Genomic DNA, 23,660 nt, shown 5'->3' with positions numbered 1-23,660 from the left:
TTTAGTGTTTCTCCAGCACTATCTAAGGCTTACTCTTCTTATTGCAGCAAACATTTGTACTAACAGGAATTTGGCTCCACCATGTCATAACTATACTTTGATGAACTCTGTGTTTCAGGAAATCTATCCCCACTGACTGCATTTGTTTGATTGCTCATTTTTCATAGTTGCATAATTATTATGTCAGAAGGATAGAATGGATACAGATGAGCTGAGTCACTGTTTTATAGTCACCAGCATCCAATCCTAAAATCTGCTCCATATTGTCCACTGAGGTTCACAGACTATCTTTTACTCAGACCAGAAGCAGTGCCCCTTTCCCTCTGGGATACCAGCAGCAATGAGCAGAAATATGCAGGAGGTACAGCCACTGGGTTGCATGTCTCTTCTGCCCACCCTGTGAGCTGGTGGATGAAATCCAGTCCTGGTCTGGTGTGTATGCCAGACAACACTGAGCTGAAGCTGATAAATCTCTTTAAAAGGTGACCAACACATCCACATGGCTCCCTCACCTAACCTTCACAGCACTTAATCACTGAGCAGGAGGACCACATGCCTGGCTGTTCTCATAGACATAAGTATAATCCCTGAGGAATAGGAACCATATCCCCAGACACCTCTTTCTTCTTCTCCCTCAGGCCCCTTGTTCTTCTCTGTGAGGTTATTCTGATTCTGTACACATTCTGTACACATATGGTGACACACATATTTCTATGAATACAGGATCCCAAAGCCTTTAAGCCATGATCCTACAAACTAAAATTTGAGTTCCACTGACTAGACAGTGGTTCTTATGACTGGGAGGATCAGAGATTAGCAGACAGATGGAATCTTTTTAGGCTGGAGAAGGGAGGGGGAAAAACAAAAGTGGCATAATATAAAATCAGAGGGAAAAAATACTGCTCAGCTGTGTTCTGAATTATTGGCAGAGATGGAAATTGCTGCATTACTCCCTAAGAAGCTTCTATTAATTTCATCTTTTCTTTTCTTTCCTGTGGTAGTTGACCTCATGTAGACTTTTTCCCCACTCCTTCGAACGCTTTCTGAAAAGGAATCAGCCAGTGATATACCTGCATGCCTATTTATTAAAGACATAATGTTGATAATAGAACATAGATATTTTCTAGCTCCTAAGGCAAATGCATTTCGTGGTTAATGCTGATGAGCACATTAAGGAAGGAAAGGCCTGGAGAGAGAGAACTTGAATTTCTATCTGACTTATGAGCCTGTAATAGCACAGTTTTGAGTAAAAAGAAATGTAACTTCTCTTAATATTTATAACCAAAATTTTCCCTACTTTGAAAGCAATGATATGTAGTTTAGTGGCTTTTTAGCTGTCAAAAACCCAGAAATGATCTGTCCTCTCCAGCACAAGTAACTCTGAGATCTCATATTTTAAAGTTTGCCCTCAGAGTGAAAGATGATTTAAATGCACTAGAGAATATGACAGGAGTCACAGTAAAAGGACCATATGATTAGTCAGTCTCCGATTTTTGAATACTTACACTCTTTCTACGGAAAGTGTTATTAGTTCAGTTTTTGTAGTGCTAGAAGAAATCCTAAGTATGGAAGTTAAAAGAATGAGATATTTATGCATTTTGTCAGTGGTTGTGGTAGTGGAGCAGATTTGTGTTCTTCCCATAAAAAGAATCCTTGCAACTAGCTAGGGGTGAAAGACAGCCTCAAGGAGAACATCTGGTCTGGTACCAGGTGAAGTTAAGCAGGGTACAAGAGACCAGTACTGTTGTGAGAGCATAGTATATTCTGTAAAGACATGGGAGGTCTATTGCAGAAGATAAAAATTATTATGAATCGTGCTAATAACCTCATTAAGCAATATGCCTTTTATTATCACAAGAAACAGAAACACTATCAGCATTGGTGGGGTCTCCTCTGCAATCAGATATAGATTATGAGCCAGATCACAAGCATCAGACAATTTGAGCTGAAAGTGGATACTCAAAAAAGCCCTATGGCATAGGTGAAACTGTAGCTGCAAGTAATGAGGTTAGAACACAGCATTAATCAGTTATTGGAAACTATGCTGTGCTTGAAAATACTACTTTTGAAGACACTACTCTTAAAGAAAATTCAACATCTATGATTTTTACTGTGTTGAATCTCCAGGCTATAAGTTTGTTTAAGAGTCCTTGCAATCATGAGACACCAACTACCACTTCCCACAGGAGAACAGAAGTCACTTCTGGAGATAAGTGTGTGCTACATCCACAGCAGTGACATGAAGCTGTACCAGTCACTCTTCTGCCCCTGTACCATGTAACAGCTCAAGGCCAACAGGTCATTTCTTCACTCATTCCCTGGACACACAAATTCTGTAAAGAGGTGAAAATCAGTGGGAACCTGGGGGCAGTTGTCAGGCGGTTCATGGAGAAGCGGTGCTTCGAGGTGTGTAATCTGTTTGCATCAGGAGTGCTGCATTAGCACTCTTCTCCCAGGATTCCTGCTCAAGCACCAAAGCTGTGCAGTTATAATGAGGGCACAAATAAGAAAGTACCTACAATAAGAAAGTCAAGGAGAAAAGGAAGTGCTCAACACACTGAAAACAACAAACCTGACAGCAGAAAACTACAGAAGACCGGCTATAAAAAGGTCTCTAGAAAGTGATTTATACTGGGTGAGAAGCAAAACTAATTGAAAATGCATAAAAAAGAGAGGGTTTGGCATTCCTCATTAAACCGTGCCTGTTGTTGTAGAGATAAAGGAAACACAGTTTAAACCAAAAGGTTCAGTAGAAATTTAAAATCCATGGATAAAATTTTCAGTGAATGGCACAGGCAGAATAAAGCACAAGAGCTGCCAGATATTGGTTAGAGTTCCCAATGGATTTTGACATACAGAAAGATAAATAGATCAAATATAGTTATACTTGGAGACAGGTAGAGACTGGCAGCTTATTCTTTGATGCTGCTGTGGATGTTGAGGTCAGACTGGAGAGAGCGGCTCAAGAAATAATCTTTCAGCTGTGGCTGGTCAGGAAGAACTTTACTTCCTTGTTGTTGCTTACATCTAGGGGTCCAAAAATACAGCCTGCAGGGCCAAGATAAATGATCTGCAATCTATTGCCCTTATAGTGCTCTCAATTGGCCATGTAATTCTAAAGGTTCACAGTAGTTCAGAGCAAGCTGGTACATAATTCAAAATGCTCAGGAATCACTGATTTGGGTAATTCACTGCAGAGAGTGGATAAGCAGAAGGAACCCCTTGTTTGCAGCACAGGAATCTCTACTGAAAAAGCAACTTTTGTAGTGTTTTCAGGCCGATGTCTGACACACCACAGCATTTCTCTGAGCATGACACACAACCTTTGGAAAGGCAAAGAATTATAGCAGAGGCATAATATTAATGATTCAGAAAGTCTTGTGTCACAGCCCTGAGCACTGCAGTATCTAATTACTAGGCATAACGGTTTGCACACAGGCTGTGCCAAATAATGACAAGAGAATTAGACACCTAAAAATGGAGTTTGCCCTCTGGGGAAGGTCAGTGTAAGCCAATTGGTAGGAAAAAAGGCAAAGTAGTGCTGAATTCCTAGTCCCTTACAGAATCCGGATCCATGCTACATTCTGTAGAAAAATATACTGAGCCATGGTCTTAACCAAAACAGGATTGTCTTTTAAAACCTGAAGGAGGGAGAAGATAGAATAATGCTTTCCTTCCAAAAGCTGGGGGAGAAGTGCAGGTGCTCCTTCTGAGTTCCACTCTTGGTGTTCAGGACAGTCAAATCATCTGTTGGATAGCTAGGATCAAAAAGTTTTCATACTTGAGGGATTTGACCCTTCATGGAAGTTCCAGCCTCTAAAGACATTACTTACTCCTGACAGATAATGTTTTCTTCATGCTGAAATTCAAAAATGAAAATTAATTGGAGAAATATTACAAGACTTCTTGTAGCTATGGTTTGAATATTCAATTAAACTAAGCTTGGACTGAAGAATGTTTCTAAGCATTTTATGAAATACAGGCTGCACAAAAAGAGATTGAGAAAATCCCTTTCTAGCATTCCCTATTGCATGATTTCTTGGGACATGTAGGGAATATGTATTTGCATCACTCTGGGAAAAGAAGTCTCATGCGACCTTCCAAAAGCCTTCTGTTTACCATTGGCATCTGACAAATTTTCTACAAAGCTTCAGACTTTCTAATCAATACTGAAACTTTACAGAGTTTGCATTTTAAAATGTAATGAAATTACATTTAGGGGTCCAGAATCTCCATTTCTGAGCAATCCATGGGAAATTTCAAGGTTTATCAGCAATCTCTAAAAAGGTAGATTTTGAAAACAAAGTTTTTATATGTTGTATACAAGAGAGAGGGAAACATTCTTTAAAATGGAGAAAAAAAAAGTGGAAAATTTATTTCTTTGCTACTTGTGAAAAGAATAGTAGTGGTCAGCATTATGAAACTTTATGCCTGAATGACTGGGAGGACAGATAGTAAAATACAGAACCTTTCAGTCATGGGACATGAATTCAAATAGGAAAGGGGTTAGTAGTGACAGAAAGTCATTACTGTGTCATTGCAGTGTGCTAATGTTCACAGATTCATTGGTGGCTTGAGTCCAATTGCTAGCACACAAGAGGTCACATTACAAAATGCACTAGCAAACGGGCAGAGGCAGACCCATTTCTACTCTTTGTAACATGCTGCTACATTGCCATATCCAAAGATATTCATTCAAATTTGTGTCAAGACTCAGAGCCAGTGTGGTTAAGAAGTCAAGCTTCACACTGCACATCTTGATGAAGAGAGGACATCTGAAACCATTGATTCAATGACTCAATTTGTAATTGTAATAGTTCAAATTTCCCTGTTTAACTTACATAAACCACCCAGCACCAAGCTTTTACAGCCTGAAGAGGCTGGGAGGGTGAGGGTTAAGCTGTCACTGGGCAGAGCTCATACAGGCTCTTGGTTTCTTTGCGAGAAAGGGAATATAACTATACACAGCTGAAGCTGATTACTCTGCCAGGCTATAGCATCACCTCCTTCTTTCAAGGTTTGGAGTGATTTAGGACTGATGGAAAGCTGAATTGTGCAGAGCCCTGAATGAACTCAGAAGAGGCTTTTGTTTTGCTAGACTAGAAGTTGTTTTGATTCTCCTTGACTTACCTGAGCTAGTTCATAAATCTCTGAAAAATGAAAAAGAGCAAAAAAGATCATTAGACCAAGAGAAAAATTAGTAAATGGTCCATTGCAGTTGATATATTTTTTCAACTATATTCTAAATAAGAGGGCATGAAAAATGTCATGAAAAAGAAGGAGCTGAATTTCTGATGCAAAATAACAGTATTCTCAGAAAAATTACTCTCCTGACTACTAGCTAGAAAGGGACACTAAGACACTGGACTGTAATAAATCTTTTAATGCACAAAAGATTTACAATGGAATTATTATTACTTTACAGGGAAAGTTCTTAGTCTTACCTAATTGTCTATGTGTAATATAAAATGTATAGTGTATAATATATAATCATATATCATTTATCATATGTGTGTGTGTGTGTGTGTGTATAAAAATATATGAGTACTTTTTACACTTGGTTGAACAGATTTCAAGTAGGCATTAGAGAAAAAATAAGTGAAGTATTCAATATTTGGCAGAGATCCCTAGAGACTTAGGCCAGTAGCTGTGTCACACTGACAAAAGCTATTTCATGTTTTTCAGTTCTGCCTGAAGGAATATAAAAATAATACAGATCCACTGGTGTTGTGTTGGCAAGCAAAAAATTAGCTTGGCCTAATTGGCCACTGCTGAATGTGACACAAAAGCCTGTTTTCAAGGGAGGTGAAAATATGTGAAGCAAAACAAGTAATAAATAGAAAGTTGGGAGGATGATTATTTTTAAAAAGAAGGCAAAAATTCTATGTATTATTTCGAAAACATGTTTTAAATATTCCTTTTACAAGTATTTTAACATACTAAACTTCTGTTGTGTAATGGGACTAAATATATGGGAGAAGAACCAGGATGCTTTCAAGTTGGAAGGTGTGCCAATGAGCAAAAGCAAACCTGCATTGCAGTCTGGGAACTTTACAGAATCACCAAGGTTGGAAGAGACTTTCAAGACCATCTAGTCTAACCATCAACCTGGCCCCACTGTAACTACCCCTAAACCCTATTCCCAAATGCCACACCCAGACACTTCTTGTACACTTCCAGAGATAGTCACTCTACCACCTCCCTGGGCAACTTATTCCAATGCCTAACCACTCTTTTCAGTGATTTTTGTTTTTTAATATCTTATCTGAACCTCCCTTGGTGCAATGTGAGGCCATTCCCTCTCATCCTTTCATTTGAGGCATGGCAGAAGAGGCCAACCCCCATTTGGCTACAGCTTCCTCTCAGGTAGTTGTAGAGAGCAATGCAGTCCCCTCTGAGCCACCTCTCTCTAGCCCAGCTCCCTCAGCCCCTCCTCGTAAGACTTGTGCTCCAGCCCCTTCACCAGCTTCTTTGTTCCATCTCTGACTTGCTCCAGCACCTCAATGTCATTCCTGAATTGAGGGTCTCACAACTGGACACAGGACTTGAGGTGTGGCCTCACTGTACCAGAGTGCGGACAGACAATCCTTTCCCTCCTGGCCACACTATTTCTGATCCAGGCCAGGATGCCACTGGCTTTCTTGGCAGCCTGGGCACAAGCTGGCTCATTTTCAGCCAGGTATAACCACCAACTGCAAGTCCTTTTCTGTTGGGCAACTTTCCAGCCCCTCTGCCCCCAGTCTGTAGCTCTGCATGGGGTTGCTGTGACCAAAGTTCAGGACTGTGCACTTGGCCTTGTCGAACCACACTCCTTGCACACACACTCCTTTGACCAAATGCCCCAGTGCCCTGAAGTCCATTTTGATTGCTCCATGGCTAATTTCTTCAATCTCATCACTACAAACCTGACAACTAATAGAGGGTAATAGTCAGAGGGTTGTTAACAGATCAGGAAGTTTCCTAGTAATATCCCTTACCTGGGCCCCAAGGAGCCCCTGTGGGATGGGGAAAAAAAGCAAAAGGAATTGTAAATTTGCTGGGAATCATCCCTACCTAGATCTTGATCTGCCCATTAGAGTGCTGAACAGCATGAAGGCCAGCAGTGGCTAAAACCTCTTGTCAGTCAGAGTTTTACCTGAACATGGCAGCAGCTGGATTTGATTCCCAAGTGCAATCAGCTCACAGATCTCAGTGCTGTGCCCAGTAGCTGTCACAAAAAGAGTCATGGCTGTCCTTGCAAACTTTCACAGTGCTTTTTAGTGTTAATGTGATTTATACTTGGAGTAGTTTTACCTGATGGCTAATATATACTCCAGAGAAATTTAGGATTGGATTGGCAGATCAATGCTTTGTTTTGAATTTGCTGCTATTTAGCACAAGTATTGAAACAAAAAAGGAAAAATGTAGGAGAAATGAATTGCATAAAATTTTCAGCAATATTTCTGGGATGAGCACTGGGCCCAGAATATACCTAATCACACAACTCACAGGAAAACTGTCTGCTGGAGCAAGTTGTCACATCAAAACATATCCCTGGGCTTCAGAAAGTGCATTTAAATCTGCAACAAAATCTGTGCTTCGCAGCTCAATCCTAATTTTAGTCATGATGCTGAAAAATTTTTACCAAATTGCATGTTCCTAGAAGGACTCAGAATTGTGTTGAGTTGTGACCTTCCATGTGCTCATGAGGTGCCTAAGGGAACAGTGAGTGCCCGTGAACCAAGGCCAGGTGAAGGAGATTAGCTGGGTGATATTTATCTGTTGCCTTGGAACAGTTTCCCAGGGAGAATGTGTCAAACTCTGGTCCGTCCTGCTGGGAATCAATGGAGCCTGCAACTGGGCTCTCTTTACAGCAACCCTTGGTGTAGCCAATGCATCTCACACTGCTCCTCTTTACCACCAGCACTGTGGGCTCTTTATTCAGTCATTACTGGTCACCATGGCCAGAGCCTCACTTGAAGGCATTGTCTATCTTTCACCTGTAACCTTTGAAGTGAAGAATGGCTCAATATGGTGCTACTTTTGAAGGTGAGGCTTTTTATAGCCAGATGTTCATGTTGCTTCCAGTTAATGTCTCAGACAGGAACGCTGGAAATTCTTTATACTCTAGTTTATTTGTATCAATTTATTTAGAATGATGAGCCTTTGGGATTGGTGTGCATTCATCCTCATTCATATTTGTTCATTTTTCCATGGGATATAAGACACTGTCTCTTAACATTATATTGTTTTTTTAATCCAGTTATCTCAAAAAAAAGATTTTCTGAAAGATCAAATGGAAAAGAAAAAAACACCAGAAGAAAACCAAAAGTAAAAATTTATATCCATGGAACAAACGAAGATACATTCCTTTTAACCTAAATGTTGGTACAAATCTAGAGGTGATTTTTGTCTGATTAGTACAGATGCTGGCTGAGCTATGCCATTACAATGATTATTTTGTACAAATTATGTGATGATAGTCATCAAAACACCCATGCCATGGCAGAAGCCCAACAGCTCCTTTTCCTATCTCAGTGGTAGATATCTGGGAAGCAAGGCAAGTTTTATCAGCTCCCACCAATAACGATTTGGACAGAGAAATAACGAGGGTGGGAAATCACACATTGACATTGTAAATAATAATGGCTCACTCTCCAAGTTGGGACCAGAAATACAAGCTATCCTGAACTGGTCCATACCTCTTTTTAGAAAACTGTGTGCAGTTCTGGCCTTGTTTTCCTGCAAACAGTGTTATAAAATAGAGGACATTCAAAAATGGGCAAAAAGTATGATCAAATATATGGAGCAGATTCTGTATGAACACAGTAGGACTTGCCAGCTTACAAAAGAGATAAGGGAAGTATGTATGAAAAAAACAAGAGGCAGGAGGAGGGTGGCTGGAGAATATCACCAGATGCTTTTTTGAATACAAGAACCTCGTTTGGGGCAACACATGGAACAAGGAACTGATTATTGTTGGTACTTCTTGGTACTTCCTCAGTTATTTGTAAGTGGTTGAAGGATGAAATATCATTCAATTATATTATCATGTACATTCAGCCAATTCTTTTTACTTATATGTTTGTTTGCTTCAGTTTAAATTTTGGAGACTGAATATTAGGGTAGGTAAAGTTTCATTCTAAACTATTATTGGCATTTTTTGTTCATTTATAAGCTATGAAAGAGCTGCTCAGTTCATCCTATGTATGTGTTTGTGTGTGGGTCCATGTTTTCACAAAAGAACAGTTAGAAAATTAGGTCCTAACTAAGTAATAGAAGTCATTGATTTTAAGGAGCTAAGACCCTGGAACATTTTCTTTATGTGAAGTAAGCCAGAATTACAGGAGCAAAGATCAAATTGTCTTTTTTTTTTTTTTTTTCCTTCTTAGTTACTTTTGGCTTCACATATAATAGAATGAAAAAAATTAATGTCTGCATCAGGCCCAGAAAATATATATTTGAGTGACACTGGAAAAGTTTATTCTTCCTGTAATCCTTTGTACCAGCTTATGAAATTACATCTAGCCAAGCATTTGTTCTCCACTCATCGCCACGGGATCTTAAAGACATAGAATTCTAAAGTAATACAACAAAGTAATAAATTAATTCAATATTAATCAGATATCATATTCTTAGGGGTAAAGATCATTTTAAGAAATTAAGTAATTTTTACTTATGTATGACTTATTCTTTCAAACCTGGCTCATTTCGCATTCACGTACAGTAGTGGTTTAAAAACAGAATTAGCTCCCACATAGTAACTGTACAGGCTGAATCCTTAAGGCAACACAGTGGAAATGCTATTTAGAAATTCCACTTAAAATTATTACCAGTAGCAATTTATATTATCTGTTGTTGGGTGGAATGTTGAAATAAATGGCTAATTAATGTAAACTCACCAGCATTTAGTTACCAAGCAGCTTGAAGGCTCTAGAGAACAGCTTTATAACAATCTACAGCATTCTCTTTAGACAAGGACCCCATTTAGCAATTGTCAAATGTAATTTGACATGTTTGTAGTATTGCTTTATGCATAGAACTGCTTTTTGTACTCTTAGAATGCTTAGCTTCTGTATTTTTATTGATGGTCTTTTTTTAAGTTATCTCAAAGTTAAAGTGGTTAACTGATATTTGCTCCCTTGTAACGTACATGCTTATAGTCCCAGAACTAGTCTACTGGTTCTGAAGGGAGCTAATGGAGATTGGTTTATTCACATGCCCAAGAGAGCCCAAAGGCAGGGCTTAACAAGTCACTCATCCTTTGCCAAGTGTGTGGCAGTCTAGCTGATTAATTTTACTGCTGACATACAGTCCTCCATCCACTAAACTAAGCAAAAAATCCCAGTGAATAACATGGCAGATCTCCCAGGTGAGCATCTTCATCACAAAAACCACTGCTGGAAGAATCAGTTCTGAGTTACTCGATAATGGTACATGATGTCTACATCACTTCAAACAAATATGGGGTTTGGAAGAACGAGCTTCCTCTGCAGAGACCTTCAGCAGTGATTGTCACAGTGTCAGTGTCACCTTCAGGCAGGAGGCGGGGCCACATAGTCTGAGAGTGCCTGCACTTGTCACAGAATCCTGGTTCTGTGTGAAGGGTTGTGCAAAGTTCCCTTTGCCTGCAAACTCTAAAGAAGGCAGATTTTCACCTGTGCTTGTGGGTGATGGCCAGTGTATTGTGACAACCAGCATGATTTAGGAAACACCTGGAAAGGCAACTTGTAAGTTTTACATCAAGAACAGTTTTAGTACTATGTTGCTTTTCTTATCCTTATGAAGTGTTGGATCCATTCAGAAACATTCTCTTTTTTCTAGAAACAAACATGTTTATTTTTGCTTCTGAAGTCTGGGGGAAAAACCAAACAGAAATGCCATCTCATTAGTATGTGACTGTAACATTGCTGTTGGGAGTCAGCTGAGCTTAAAAATCTCCCATGCAGGATGGATCAGTCATCATATTTCTGTGATGATTTGCGCAGGAACAGGTAGGATATTATTAAGTTTTTCTATTCAGTGAGAGAGAGATGACAACAAAAGAGATCTTTTACCTCTTTGAATTTAATATTTTATGGTAAAGGAAAACAGAAGAAATTTGGTTATCTGAAACTTGGTCTGGATTTTAAGAAGCTGGGAGTGTTTCCTTGGGCAAGCCTTTTAACTTTTCCATGCAAAAACTCATGTGTTTTGACCTCTAAGTACTAAAGTCTGCCTGTGCAAATCCGTTTAAGTGAAAACCCTGGTGCACATACAAACAAAACAAAACAAAAAACCGCAAACCCCCTCCCCCTCAAATCCCCTGACTTTTATTAGAAATTCTGTATTTCAGGAACTGCTAACCCAGCCAGGTGCAAGGGCACTATTTTAATTCTCTTGCATTGCAGGCTGGAAAATCCAGGGAGCACTACCACGTCTAAGAAGCAGATGTGGTTTTCATCATTCATGAATGATCATACTGGCCAGCACTTGAAGGAGCATTTGTGGACCCAGAGGGGACCATGTCCATCATGACTAGGCAGAAGAGAGAGCTATGGCAGCAGCGGGCCCTGCACAGCAGTAAAAGCATCCAGGAAGATTATTTGCAATTCCATGCAGAATCTTCCTGGGCTGGAATAAAATTTGAAGTAATCTGAGTCATGTTGTTCCGCACCTCACACAACCAGCAACATTTAGTATTATTAGAAATTGCTTTTCCAAAATCATTATGCTATTTTCAGACCTGGCCAAAACCAGGACAGTAAGTCAGATTCACCATGATTATTGTTTGGTAGTGTCAGAGAGGATTGGAATTGCTTTTCCTTCCTACTCTCCTATACTGGGATGTAAATGTGTGCCCAAGTGGGTGGCTGGCAGCCTAAACTTATAAGCCAATGAGCAGCTGTATAATCTTCTCTGAGAGTCTCACCACAGCAGCCTCTGGGGCTTTTCCTGGAGGAGAGGAAAGAGCCATTAGCTGAGACAGGAGACAAGAGAGCAGATGCATCATCATCCCACCCCAGTGGGTAAAGCACCAAGCCAGCACAGAGCAGGCGAGCAGCTGGAGGGCGGGAGGATCGCCCTTGCCCTGGAAAGGCAGGGCACTGTTCTCATAATCAACTCCCGTGCAAAAATCTAGATCTCTGCCTGGATGACCCACCAAATCTACTGGGAAATGTGATTTGTCCCCCACACATGAAGAAATATGAGCTGTTCTGGCATTTACAAAGATTGTTTAGTTTCCATGGATATTGTACTATTTCCATTGTTCTTTGGTCATAAATTCCCTTTCTTTTAAAATAACTATTATCAAGTTAATTTTAATGCTTTTGTATCTATTGTACAACTATATTATTTTCTGACATATTTTACATGTTTGAAAACAAAAAAAATATTACTAACCTTCCTTTTCAGCAAAAAATATGGTAGCAGACAACAAATCTCAATCAATATAATAATTCTTTAAAGAATGTAAATTAATTCGAAAGAGGTGGAAGAGGGCATATGGATCTGTAATACGCATTTTAAATTGTTTCTGCATTTGCATTTGGTTTTAATGGCGTTTACGCCCTCTAGTGTCAGAAAACCCTGTCGTTGGGAGGGTTTTTTTAACCTTTACTGTGTCGGTCATTTTCAGCCTTGAGTATTTAGGCTTTGCAAAAACACAAATGCTGGATTTTTTCTTCCTATATATGATCTCAGATTTTACAGATTTGGTACAGAGATCGCTTGAGGGTGTTTTGACCCAAAGTGAGCTATGTCAAATATTAATTTCTGATGTAACACACAAAAATATGCTAAATTACAATTTCTGTCATTATTTATTTTGACATCCACAACACACTTATTTTTCACTAAGAAAAAAATTTCTCTTGTGCTCAAACAAACAAACAGGAGTTAAATAAGCAGCATTGTCCCTCTCATTTGTTAAGATTATTAAAGAAAATACATTCTCTCTCACATCAAGGAAAACATGGCCAAAAAATATCATTCATTTCAGTTATAATTTGTACCTTTGACTTATGAAATATTTCATCTTACAGCCATTAAAAATTGGTTTTCATTAGATTCAGGAAAAAGATTAATTGGTGATGATGTCGCAAATAGTCTGTGTTGTCTGAGATTTCTTGAATTTGTTGGAATGCAACACCAGATATATTCCACTCATCAGTTAGAAAAGCACTAGTGTGTTGGCAGGTGGATCTCCATGGGTAAGATCCGACATGGCAATGCTGAGATTACTGGCTGGGCATTAGTAACCCCAAATCCATTTGTATTTCCCAAGCTCCAGCAAGAGCTCCAGCTTCTGTGTATGACTCAAGCTGCATTTCATTCCCCCCTAGTCTGTCATGCAAAGTGCTACATCACACCCATGTTACTCACATCAACACTCTGGAAGAGTATTTGCAAAATGAAGGAATCCTCTGGTTTGCTGTCTATCTTGCAATAAGGAGCCAAATATGCAAAAGAGGTCTGTCACCTGATGAATACAAAAACCAAGACAAACATACATGTCTTTAAATCCATCCATCCATCCATCCATCCATCCATCCATCCATCCATCCATCCATCCATCCCTGTACAGTGTCACTTAGTGAAGAGGATCTCTAAAACAAATTCTAAATTCTGCAGGCTCTATTTGTGGCATCATCACCTATTCATCTTATTCCTGAATCTAATGAAACTCATGGACTCATGGACTGCAAGCCATAGCCCGTCTGGCCTGTCTGGACTGCATCCAGTGAAACCTAAGCATTAGTTTGATCATGTTGTTTCTGACTTGTGATTTGATAAAACTTGATTGACACACCTGGTTTGTTATAGCCTTTTTCCTTCTTTTTTGGCAACTGAAGTAGAATGAACTTGATTGATATCAGAGATCAGTATGAAGCCTCTTTTTCTTCATTCATCCAGAACATAAAATATTGGGATGACACTTCTGACATTACAAAATTAGATTGTCAGTACAAATCACGAATGCCCAAAGACTGGCTTGAGCTTTGGCTACAGTAATAGACATATGCAGAACAGATGATATACAAAGCTATAAGACTGTAACTAAGGAAAAAAAGGAAATAAAGGGGAATATGTTTGCATTTCCAGCCTGAAGAAAAGTGAGACAAGCAGAGTAGCACTAGATAAAAACTTAAAATAGTTCCCTTTTGAAAAGGGAGTCTGTGAAAATTGCTTAATAAGATTCTACATTTGTTGTGTCTCCATGGCTGAAGAAATAAGATTTTCTGCAGAATTTAGAATTTGTTTTAGAGATCAAGTACAAATTTTCCACTTTGAAATGCTAGCACCTCAAAGCTTCCCTGCCATCTGAAAATGGAGTTACACTCTTTTTTTAGTTTAGAATTTCCAAATAATAAAACAATTGCAGTTGGGGCTATAGAAGGAATTTTCCCTTCATTTTATGTCATACATTTCCATTGGTGGTGTTCAGTAATATATGAGGTATAACTAAAGGTAATGTTTAATTCAGGAGGAGGAACTTCATTAGCAATTCTGATCATGACTACCCTAGACTAAAATCTGTGTCAATGTCCCAGAGGAGACCAAGGCGAACCAGGGCAAATGTAGCAAAAACTCTGTTTTGTCACAAAAGTAACCAAATATGTTTCTCACGTTGTGAAAATTAGGAAGACTAATTTCTTTAATTTTTTCTGACCATAATTTTATTTAAACAACTCCAGCACAGTGGTTAGTAACAGGAGAAAACCTAATTATGTAAGAATTATTAATTATGTGAAAGGTATTACTAGCACTAAATAACAGACAAGCAACATTACCTTTGGAAAATGTCACTGTGTTACAACTGATGCAAGCTAAAAAAGAAAAGTAACTGAAAGCAAGTTGTTTTAAAGTAAACAGTATATGCATCTGCATGACATTTTATCCAGAAGGTAAGAAAAACATTACAAAATACCTTCTTGTATCAAACAATCCTTATTTTTTTTATTTCACTCTGTAACACTAAATTATTATGAAAAGGCGTCTGCTTATGTCACTGGTTAGATTCACACATAAATACTGAAAAGCTACAGATAGATGAGCTTGTGGTTCCTGTCACAACTCCTAAAGCTTCAGTCTGCTCTTGATTCATATAATTATAGTGTCACATTATCAACAGGATGCACTATATCCCTGAGCAATTTCAAGGCAAATTAATTAGAGCCAGCAATGTCTTCTGTCCACAGCTGCCATTGGTGAGAATGGAAGCTTATGGAGGTTCAGCAGTTTGGCATTTCAAGTGATAAGCATCTAAATATAGGTTTAGAAATCTCATTTAAGAGATCTAATTTAAGAGGTCTAGTACTGGACATGTGTAAATTTTGCATTTCAAAATCTGGTTGTGTCAGGTTTCTGTTTACACAGTTTGATGCAACATATGAAAATACTTGTATCTGTAAGAATTAAGTAAAACTAATGAATAGTGTAAAGCACAAATGTGTACCAGTGATTAGATCCTAGGTCTTCTCCACAATGCTCACCATCCTGGCCCTATGCCCTCTACTTTTCTATTGTTCTGCCTGGAAAAAAATAGGGTTAGTGAGGTGATGGGGATCCCATTTGTCAGAGACCTTGAAAGGTCATTTATTCACTTCCTTGCCGAAAGAAAAGAGCAGCTGGTCATGCATACAGCTGATAGTCAGCTCAGGCTTTAGGAAGAGATAAACACCAAAAATGCCTATGTTGTGGGGTGCAAATGTTGATGTGAAGGAAAGCATGACATTCTTTCTAGTATTTTTCCAGGTTTTAGATATCTTTATTAAGACCAATTGTATTATTCATGTAAAAGATAGATTCTATTAAATTACATGTATTCTATTAAATTAAATGTATTTTTCATGCAATCCTGCTGTGTCACAAAATGAGAAACTAATAGCATTCAAATTCTGAGTAAGTTGGGGGGGCAGATATTGGCAGAAATATTAATTATATTATTCATGTGAATATTTTACACTTGGACATGGCTTAGTAAAGAAACCAAATATTTACTTAACACAACATAATCTATGTCAATAGTCTAAGACCTGTCATGTATATTATATCTGCCTGTATGACAACTTATTTGAATATTTATGTTCAACACTTTACTCATATCTTACAAAATGCAAGCCATTCATCTTCATCTCCTTTTGACAAGAGCTGAGCTCTCATTGCTAGAAGGTGTCCTCTAACTTCATATAGTTTCTGCATCATCCTATATCTTCACCCTTTTATCCATTCCTTGTGATTAGGTGCACAATTTGGACACTGACTTGAAGACTTCCCCCTCTTCTCTATTACTTTTCCAGTTCTGGCTGAACAGACAGGTTTTGTTTTCCAGGTAGTATTTTCTAAACACTGTTCCCCCACAGTTTTATTTCTTAACTTGTGTTAAGAGTTTATAAATTCTTTTAATAGGGAATATGTTATCTCTCTTTTCACAAGCATACTAAACTCACAAGCTAAAATAAATGTTTAATAATAACTTAAAATCCAATAAAGTTAAAAACTGAATGGTACTTGAAAGTAATTAATCTTTTTATTTAACTCTGTAGTATGTAATTACATACTTGTCCCCTGTAGAATACAGCAAAATGCAAAGAGCTAAAATCTCTTACTAAGTTGTCACTGGAGTGCCTTTGCATACATCAGTAACATTTTGTTCTTACTTGCTGGACAAAACAATATCTAATATCATAAAGAAAGGTGGTAGCTTTAGTAATGCTGAGCACTGCCAGGATTGCAGTTACAATTTGGTTGCTTGCTTGTGGTTGAGTTTTTCATGTTTGCTTTCACCTACACCATAGAAGGGACAACTGGAACTCAGCTACTTCAGCTTCTCATGCCAACAACAAGTTAGATCAGCCATGCTTCTGTCTAGCCAAGTTCAAAAAATACAATGATGGAAAGTCCATGATCTCCTGGGAAACCTGTTGCAAAAATGTGTCACCCTGTTAAATGAAAGTACTGTATCAGCTTGAGACAATAGATTCTTCAGTTTAGTATCTAATTTACCAAGTGGTCTCTCTCAGATCTTGCCAATTAAATCGATGAGTTCTTTCAAGTAAACAGCATAAGGACTGAACTTCAACACTGATTTTCTTTTTCTTAGCAAGGTCATTCTCTCTCCTTTGCTACAGAGACAGCCTAGGAAGAGTACAGCAGATAAAGCATGTGTTTTACCTGCCCCCAGTTTGACAGACAGAAGACCCAAAATTTGTTTCAAATTAAAATTATTTGTGCACAACAGTAGGCATGCTGTATATGTAAGAATATGTGTAAAAGCATTATCTATATGCAGCAACTATTATTCGCAAGAGAAGTAAAATATATTGTACAATTAATTAATTGTGAAATAAAATTATTAGAAGAGATTTTGTTTTTACTAAGCCTTTTGCTTTCTTTAACCAGGTATGGTGACATGGTGCCAAAGACAATAGCTGGCAAGATTTTTGGTTCAATATGCTCCCTGAGTGGGGTCTTGGTCATTGCTCTGCCAGTTCCTGTAATTGTCTCCAACTTCAGCCGTATATACCACCAGAATCAACGAGCAGACAAGCGCAGGGCACAAAAGGTGAGCTTCTAAATTTTCCCCCTTATGCTGTTGAACAATAGATAAAATATGATTTTCTATATGCTGTATGTCATTATAGTTCATATGTTTTAGCAAGAGGACCATGTATATGCTTACATGCCTAACCATGTCCTAGATGTAAATACTGTTTTATTTTCAGTGAGAAAAAAAACCCAACTCAAACCAAAACCAGTTCATTTATCTTTTCTGTCAAAATGTACAGACCCATTGTTTTGGTAATTAATCCCACTTTTTAGACTAGATGTAGGATTTTTAGACAATAGCAGCAGTCTCACTCACTGAAGATTCTTCTGTGCTTTTTCAGGCAGACTTTATTTCTGCCACAGTCTTCTGAGGAAAAATTAAAAGCCAAAACAACCAAACAACCCACCAAACAAACAAGGAAAACTCTCAAACCTCATAATGGTTTCTAACATCTTTGCTAACAGACTGCTTCACTAATCCAGGTTTACTCAAATTCCCAGATTCAGTTTCTGAGGGAATCTGATTGTTGGGAACTTATCTTCGCAGCTCTATTTTGCTTAAAAGGCTTCAGATAAACAGCTCAATCAGATAAAAAAAGTAAAAGTCTGTTTTTCCAGCTTCCTTTATTTGCTGAGTCTCTCACTAAAATATGCACTAGATCTACAAGAAGACTGTTTCCCTTGCTGAGACATATGGACAAGGTCAGGGGTTGGGAAGAGAAGTATTTATCAAGAGTGATGCAGCCAAGCCTGGACAGTCACTTACATCTCCACATCACTGCCAATGCACTTGTTCTAATCCACTTCTCTGAATTCTGAAGTGCCAGGCAGCTCAGAGAACACCCATTGTGACCTGATGCCCTGCTCTGGGAGCTACGATGCCTCACCTTCCGCTCCTCTGTGGACAGCAGTTGAAAGGCTCCAGATGCCACACAGGTTGCATGATTGCCAAGGCTGAGGTGTCACAACTTGGGCTTTTTGTGGACCCATGGCCTCTCTTCAGAGGTCCTGAGTCTCCAGTGATCTCAGGAGAGCAGGACCATTACTGGGGGAAGTGTGCAGGCATACTATGGCTGGGGACTGCATATATAGACCAGGGAACACAGGCAGGTGCAGGCAGCATCTCCTTCATATCAACAGCAGCACCATGGTCAGATACAAAATGTTTATTTTTCTCTCTGGCCACCTTTTTGACTGATTTCTTCATTAAAACAAATAAACAAACAAACAAACCCATACTCAAAATCAGTGAAATAAATATATGCAGTGATACAATTCTCAGAATATCTTAAAATCAGGACAAACAGAGGTACATGGCCAAGAAACTCATAGGCCCAGGTAGAAGATACAGCACCATTCAATGGCCACATCTTGGAAAAATGCTGCCAGATGAGGAACATGCTATAAAAAGAAAACCAGGTGTATCACAATAATGCCGTACCTCTCTAGAAACCTGACCTAAATTAGGCTACTTCAGGGATCCAAATCCTGTACTTTATCTGTGTGCTAATTCCACCCACTCTTCTGCATGTTGTTTTGTCTCACAGCCTAATTCCAGCTGTGTGCTCCCCTCTTTCACAGATGACTTATGTCACTTCTACACTACCTTGTTTTTGTCAAGAACTTTTCTACTTATTTTTGTGGATTTGCAGCAAAGAACTGTACCTCAGCCAGGGCACAGTGCTCCTGCCTGTGCCCCTGAGCACTGTGGCAGTCATGGGTAACAGATCTGCTCAATCCCAGCAATCATTGTGCCTGTTCTGTTCTATTTCATAATAGCTGCAGACACAACCATTTTAGATAGAAACTGTGTCCTACTGCATGCCACAAAACAGAGTTTTCTAGGCCTGCTTTACATTTGTGTCATGGTTTAACCCAGCCAGCATCCAAGCCCCATGCAGCTGCTCGCTCACTCCCCCACCAGCAGGATCAGGGAGAGAAGTGGAAGCATGAAAACACAGCCCCACACCAGCCACTGTGAAGAAAATTAACTCTACGCCAGCCAAAACCAGCACAATTTGTCAGTGAAAAAGAAATGGACACTAGAAAATATCTCACAAAAGTTAAATTGCTAGACTGGCTGCTATTCCCCATAATCTCTTCCTGAATAGAACTGCTTGAGTTAATAGCTGACTTTTTCTCCTTGCAAAACAGTGAGCTCATTGTATGTTTCAAACAGGAACACAAAGTGATGAATGGCAATCCTGCCAAGCGTTTTTTCCTCTACTCCCCAGAACAATGCCAACAGCAAGGATAAGAGATCTCCTCTGACTGTGTTTATGCCCTTCTTGCTTTGGAGAAAATGGCTTTGAGGTCTGATTAACTTAGCGCTGGATGTGTGTTTCATTGATATCTCCTATTGCAAAGCCAATCTCTTTCAATCTAAAATGACTGAGATGTTGAACTGAATATTGCTCTGATGGACTAAAAAAGAAAAACCAACAAAAAGCAATTCATGGGTACTGTATAGTCCATATTTAGCCATGAAATATAGCCTTGCATTTCACAGGTGGTTTCTACTGCATTGTAAAAGAATATTCAGGCAAAAAGGTCACATTATTGAAGTTTGAAATTCCTTCTTCATTCAATACAATAGAGGCTTTACACCATTTTCTAAAATAAATGTTTCCCCAGGCACTGAACTTGTTTCTGTTCTCTGAGGCTGAAGAACATAAGCTTAAAAGGTGCTGTTTCATGGAGAGCACAAACCCCTGCAGGCAATGGAACCTCCTGCTGGCTACAACAGCTTCCATTGGACTGAGACAGTTGTAGCTTTGACTTGAGCAGCTTTATCAATATCTCACACAGAGGTTTAATCAAGACAGACTGCAGAAACGACAAAACACTTGGGCTGGAAGGAAACTCAAGAGAAAGTTCTTTGCTGAAGAGTTGAAATCTAGTTCCAGAAGCACTGACAATTTACAGCAGAAAAATATTGTCACTTACATTAGGATTGTTAAGAGCCATGCAACCATCATTTTATGCACTTACTGAGTTCTGCACAGTTATTCAACATTAGATAATTCCACTAGTTTCTTTTTGGCAAAAAGACACCGCACATCAATGCTTGGGAGAAGATTGAAGAGAGAAATTTATTTATATACCATTGCATTTAGAATGGATTTTAAAGGAAGCTCCTGCTTCCAATCAAAAAAATACATTGTTATAATTATCACAAAATCCCACTCTGCAATACAGAAAATGTTGGCAGGATAAGCCATCTTTCTGCTGCAGTACAGGAAACCCCTTGCAATCAATAGAAACAAAAACACACGGGGGGTGAGGGGAAAGAAAGGAAAAATCATCTATGCTTATCAAAACATTGTTTTCTATCTGATAGTAAGGTCCAGGGATCTGGCCTGTCCTGAAAAGAAATGGATGAACAAATAATCCAAACTAGACATTGAAATTCAGGGCACAATTAATTATGCCCTGGAGTCTTACTGTGCCTTCTTCTCAAGCAGTTTTATCAGTAGTGAGACAGTTTTGAAAAATGCTATTTGTGGAGATTTTCTCCGCTAGAGACAATTTCAAGAGGTTTTTATTTTGGTTTCCCATTAACTTTGGGCAAAGTTAATGACAGTTGTCTTGTCTTGTATAAAGGCAGGGAAGGGAAGGGAAGGGAAGGGAAGGGAAGGGAAGGGAAGGGAAGGGAAGGGAAGGGAAGGGAAGGGAAGGGAAGGGAAGGGAAGGGAAGGGAAGGGAAGGGAAGGGAAGGGAAGGGAAGGGAAGGGAAGGGAAGGGAAGGGAAGGGAAGGGAAGGGAAGGGAAGGGAAGGGAAGGGAAGGGAAGGGAAGGGAAGGGAAGGGAAGGGAAGGGAAGGGAAGGGAAGGGAAGGGAAGGGAAGGGAAGGGAAGGGAAGGGAAGGGAAGGGAAGGGAAGGGAAGGGAAGGGAAGGGAAGGGAAGGGACAAGAAATGTTTAGGCACAGTTGGATATCATTTCCTATTCTGTATGTGATAGGTAGCAAGGGCTAAGGTTTGGCAGGACACTTACAGTGTCATATTCACTGGGATGACTACCAGCCCAGGGAAGGGACAGAAGGAGGCACAGCTTCCCTCTTGGAATGGGTGTCTGGCCCCTCCCAGCAGCAGCAATTATGATTATAAAGTACTTCATATCCTGAATGAAGTATCCCGTGCTATGTTTCTTTTCCATACATGTCTTTTGGAGACAAGAGCCTTGTGTCCTCTTGGCCAACAAGTGCCTGAGTGCAGGTACATCTGCCCAGTGCTGTTCATTACCTGAGGAACAAAAGAGCCTTAATATTAGTTGCCCAAGCACTTTCGGCCTTGAGTGACTTTGCATGATGCCCCAACAGAACAGCCAAACAACCATCAGCTCCAAAATTTTACTTTAGACATAAAATTCAACCTGAATCTTTCATGCAAGTATGGTCTTCTACCTTCACAAAGCAAAATATATCCTGAAGATTGGCTTGGCTTTGTTATTTATTAATTGTACATGGTGCATTTATCTGTGAAGTTATGAATAATCAGTTACTAGCTAATTATAAATAGCTCTAGGATAAACTGCAACAACAACTGCTTAACAGCATCTGGAAGTCTAGAACTGAGTGTTTGCAGTAGGAAACCCTGCTAGCTATTTTGACTTCTTTATGAGACAAGCTATTAATATCAGGAGTATTGCAGAAATATAACTAACAGTAACTTATCCGGGATTCTTTAGTTTAGCAAAAAAACAAAGTATGTAGATTTCATGTTTATTGAACAATAATTTGAATGGACTGTGAAAGTAAGGGACCATTCAAGAAATGTATGAACCTTATTTAATTCCATGTCCATTAATGTGCAAAGTAAACAGCATTTTCTTCTCTGACATATTGATGTCATGCAAATTATTGTAAGCTAATATGAAATCAATCATTTCCAATTACTGAAAATTAGACAATCAGAGCACAAAATGTATGATTTTTCACTTAAAAATTATTTTTATTATTTTCACTTTTTGATTTTTTACTTAAAAACAAACACACAGGGTGGATTTATGAAATAGCAAACAAAAATGTAATTGATTTTTTGGACAATATTTGCCCTTGCACCAGAAGCCACAATGTTGTGGTCTAGCACAGACAGGCAGATAAAGCCCACCTTGCTGCTCACTCTCTCTCCTCCCCAGAAGGATGGGGTGAAAATCAGAAAGGTAAAAGTGCAAAAATTTGTGGGTGGGGATAAAGACAGTCAAATCTTTTTATAATGAAGGGAAAGAAACCACAGAAAGGGAGGAAGGGAAGGAAATTCAGGGGAAAAATGTGATACAAAAGATAACAATTGCTCAGCACCAAGCCTGTCACAGAGCTGCCAGTCCCCACCAGCATCCAGCTGTATTGCTGAGCATGATGCCATATGGTGTGCAGTAACCCTCTGGTCTGCTGGGGTCAGCTGTCCCATCTGTGTCCCCCCTAATGCTTTCTCCACCCCCAGCCTCATCAGTGGGACACTTGGAGGAGCAGAAAAGGCCTTGGCTCTGTGCAAGCACTGCGCAGCAGTAACTAAAACGTCCCTGAATTATAAACACTAAACACTGTTGTCAGCACAAATCCAAAACACAGCCCCATACCAGCTCCTGTGAAGAAAACCACCTCTGTCCTGACCAAAGGCTGTGCACATAGAATGACTGTGAAGGAATTTTATTTTAAATGTACAAAATTATTAAACAATAATAACTAAAAGGTAAGTAATTAATAACTTTTAAGTTTTCATAGTACAACAATTATGCAACCTGGAGAGCAGCAAGAGACAACAGGAGTTACGTACTAAATTACCTGGGCTACCCTGGCTTCTTGCATAGCGAGTTGAAGAGAATCTTGCCAGAAATTATTCCCAGTACCGCTGTAAGTCCTGTCCTAAAATCTTCCTGATGAAATAATTCTCTTAAAATAGCTGGACAGCTGAGGGCATCTGAGTGTCAAAAGCTGGATGTTGCAAATACCCCACAGTGCTACATTTAGCTCTACTTAAAACCTTGTGAAAATGAATGTTTATATTTCTAAAGCTGACAGAGCTAACTGTTGTTGAATAACAGTGAATTCCCTCTGTGAGGTTTCTATGAATGCAGCCGTAGACAAGGATCCAACTCGATGCTATAAAATTCAAAGCCAGAAAAAAGAAAGATATGCATTTAAAAGAG

At 39.1% G+C, this 23,660-nt stretch overlaps 1 protein-coding gene across 2 annotated transcripts in view; it reads left to right on the top strand.

Annotated features, from left to right (window-relative positions):
* The window catches only part of KCND2 (potassium voltage-gated channel subfamily D member 2), a 268,180-nt gene that overhangs the window by 230,670 nt on the left and 13,850 nt on the right, over positions 1–23,660 (top strand). For both annotated transcript variants that reach the window (XM_068189893.1, XM_068189892.1), the window contains exon 3: positions 17,365–17,527. In XM_068189893.1, coding sequence (XP_068045994.1) covers positions 17,365–17,527 — 163 coding nt within the window. The remainder of the gene's footprint in view (positions 1–17,364; positions 17,528–23,660) is intronic.

Source organism: Anomalospiza imberbis, chromosome 5, assembly GCF_031753505.1.
Source record: "Anomalospiza imberbis isolate Cuckoo-Finch-1a 21T00152 chromosome 5, ASM3175350v1, whole genome shotgun sequence".
Taxonomy (NCBI): Eukaryota; Metazoa; Chordata; class Aves; order Passeriformes; family Viduidae; genus Anomalospiza; species Anomalospiza imberbis.
Note: the sequence above shows the minus strand (reverse complement) of the source record. Positions and strands in the feature narration are given on the sequence as shown.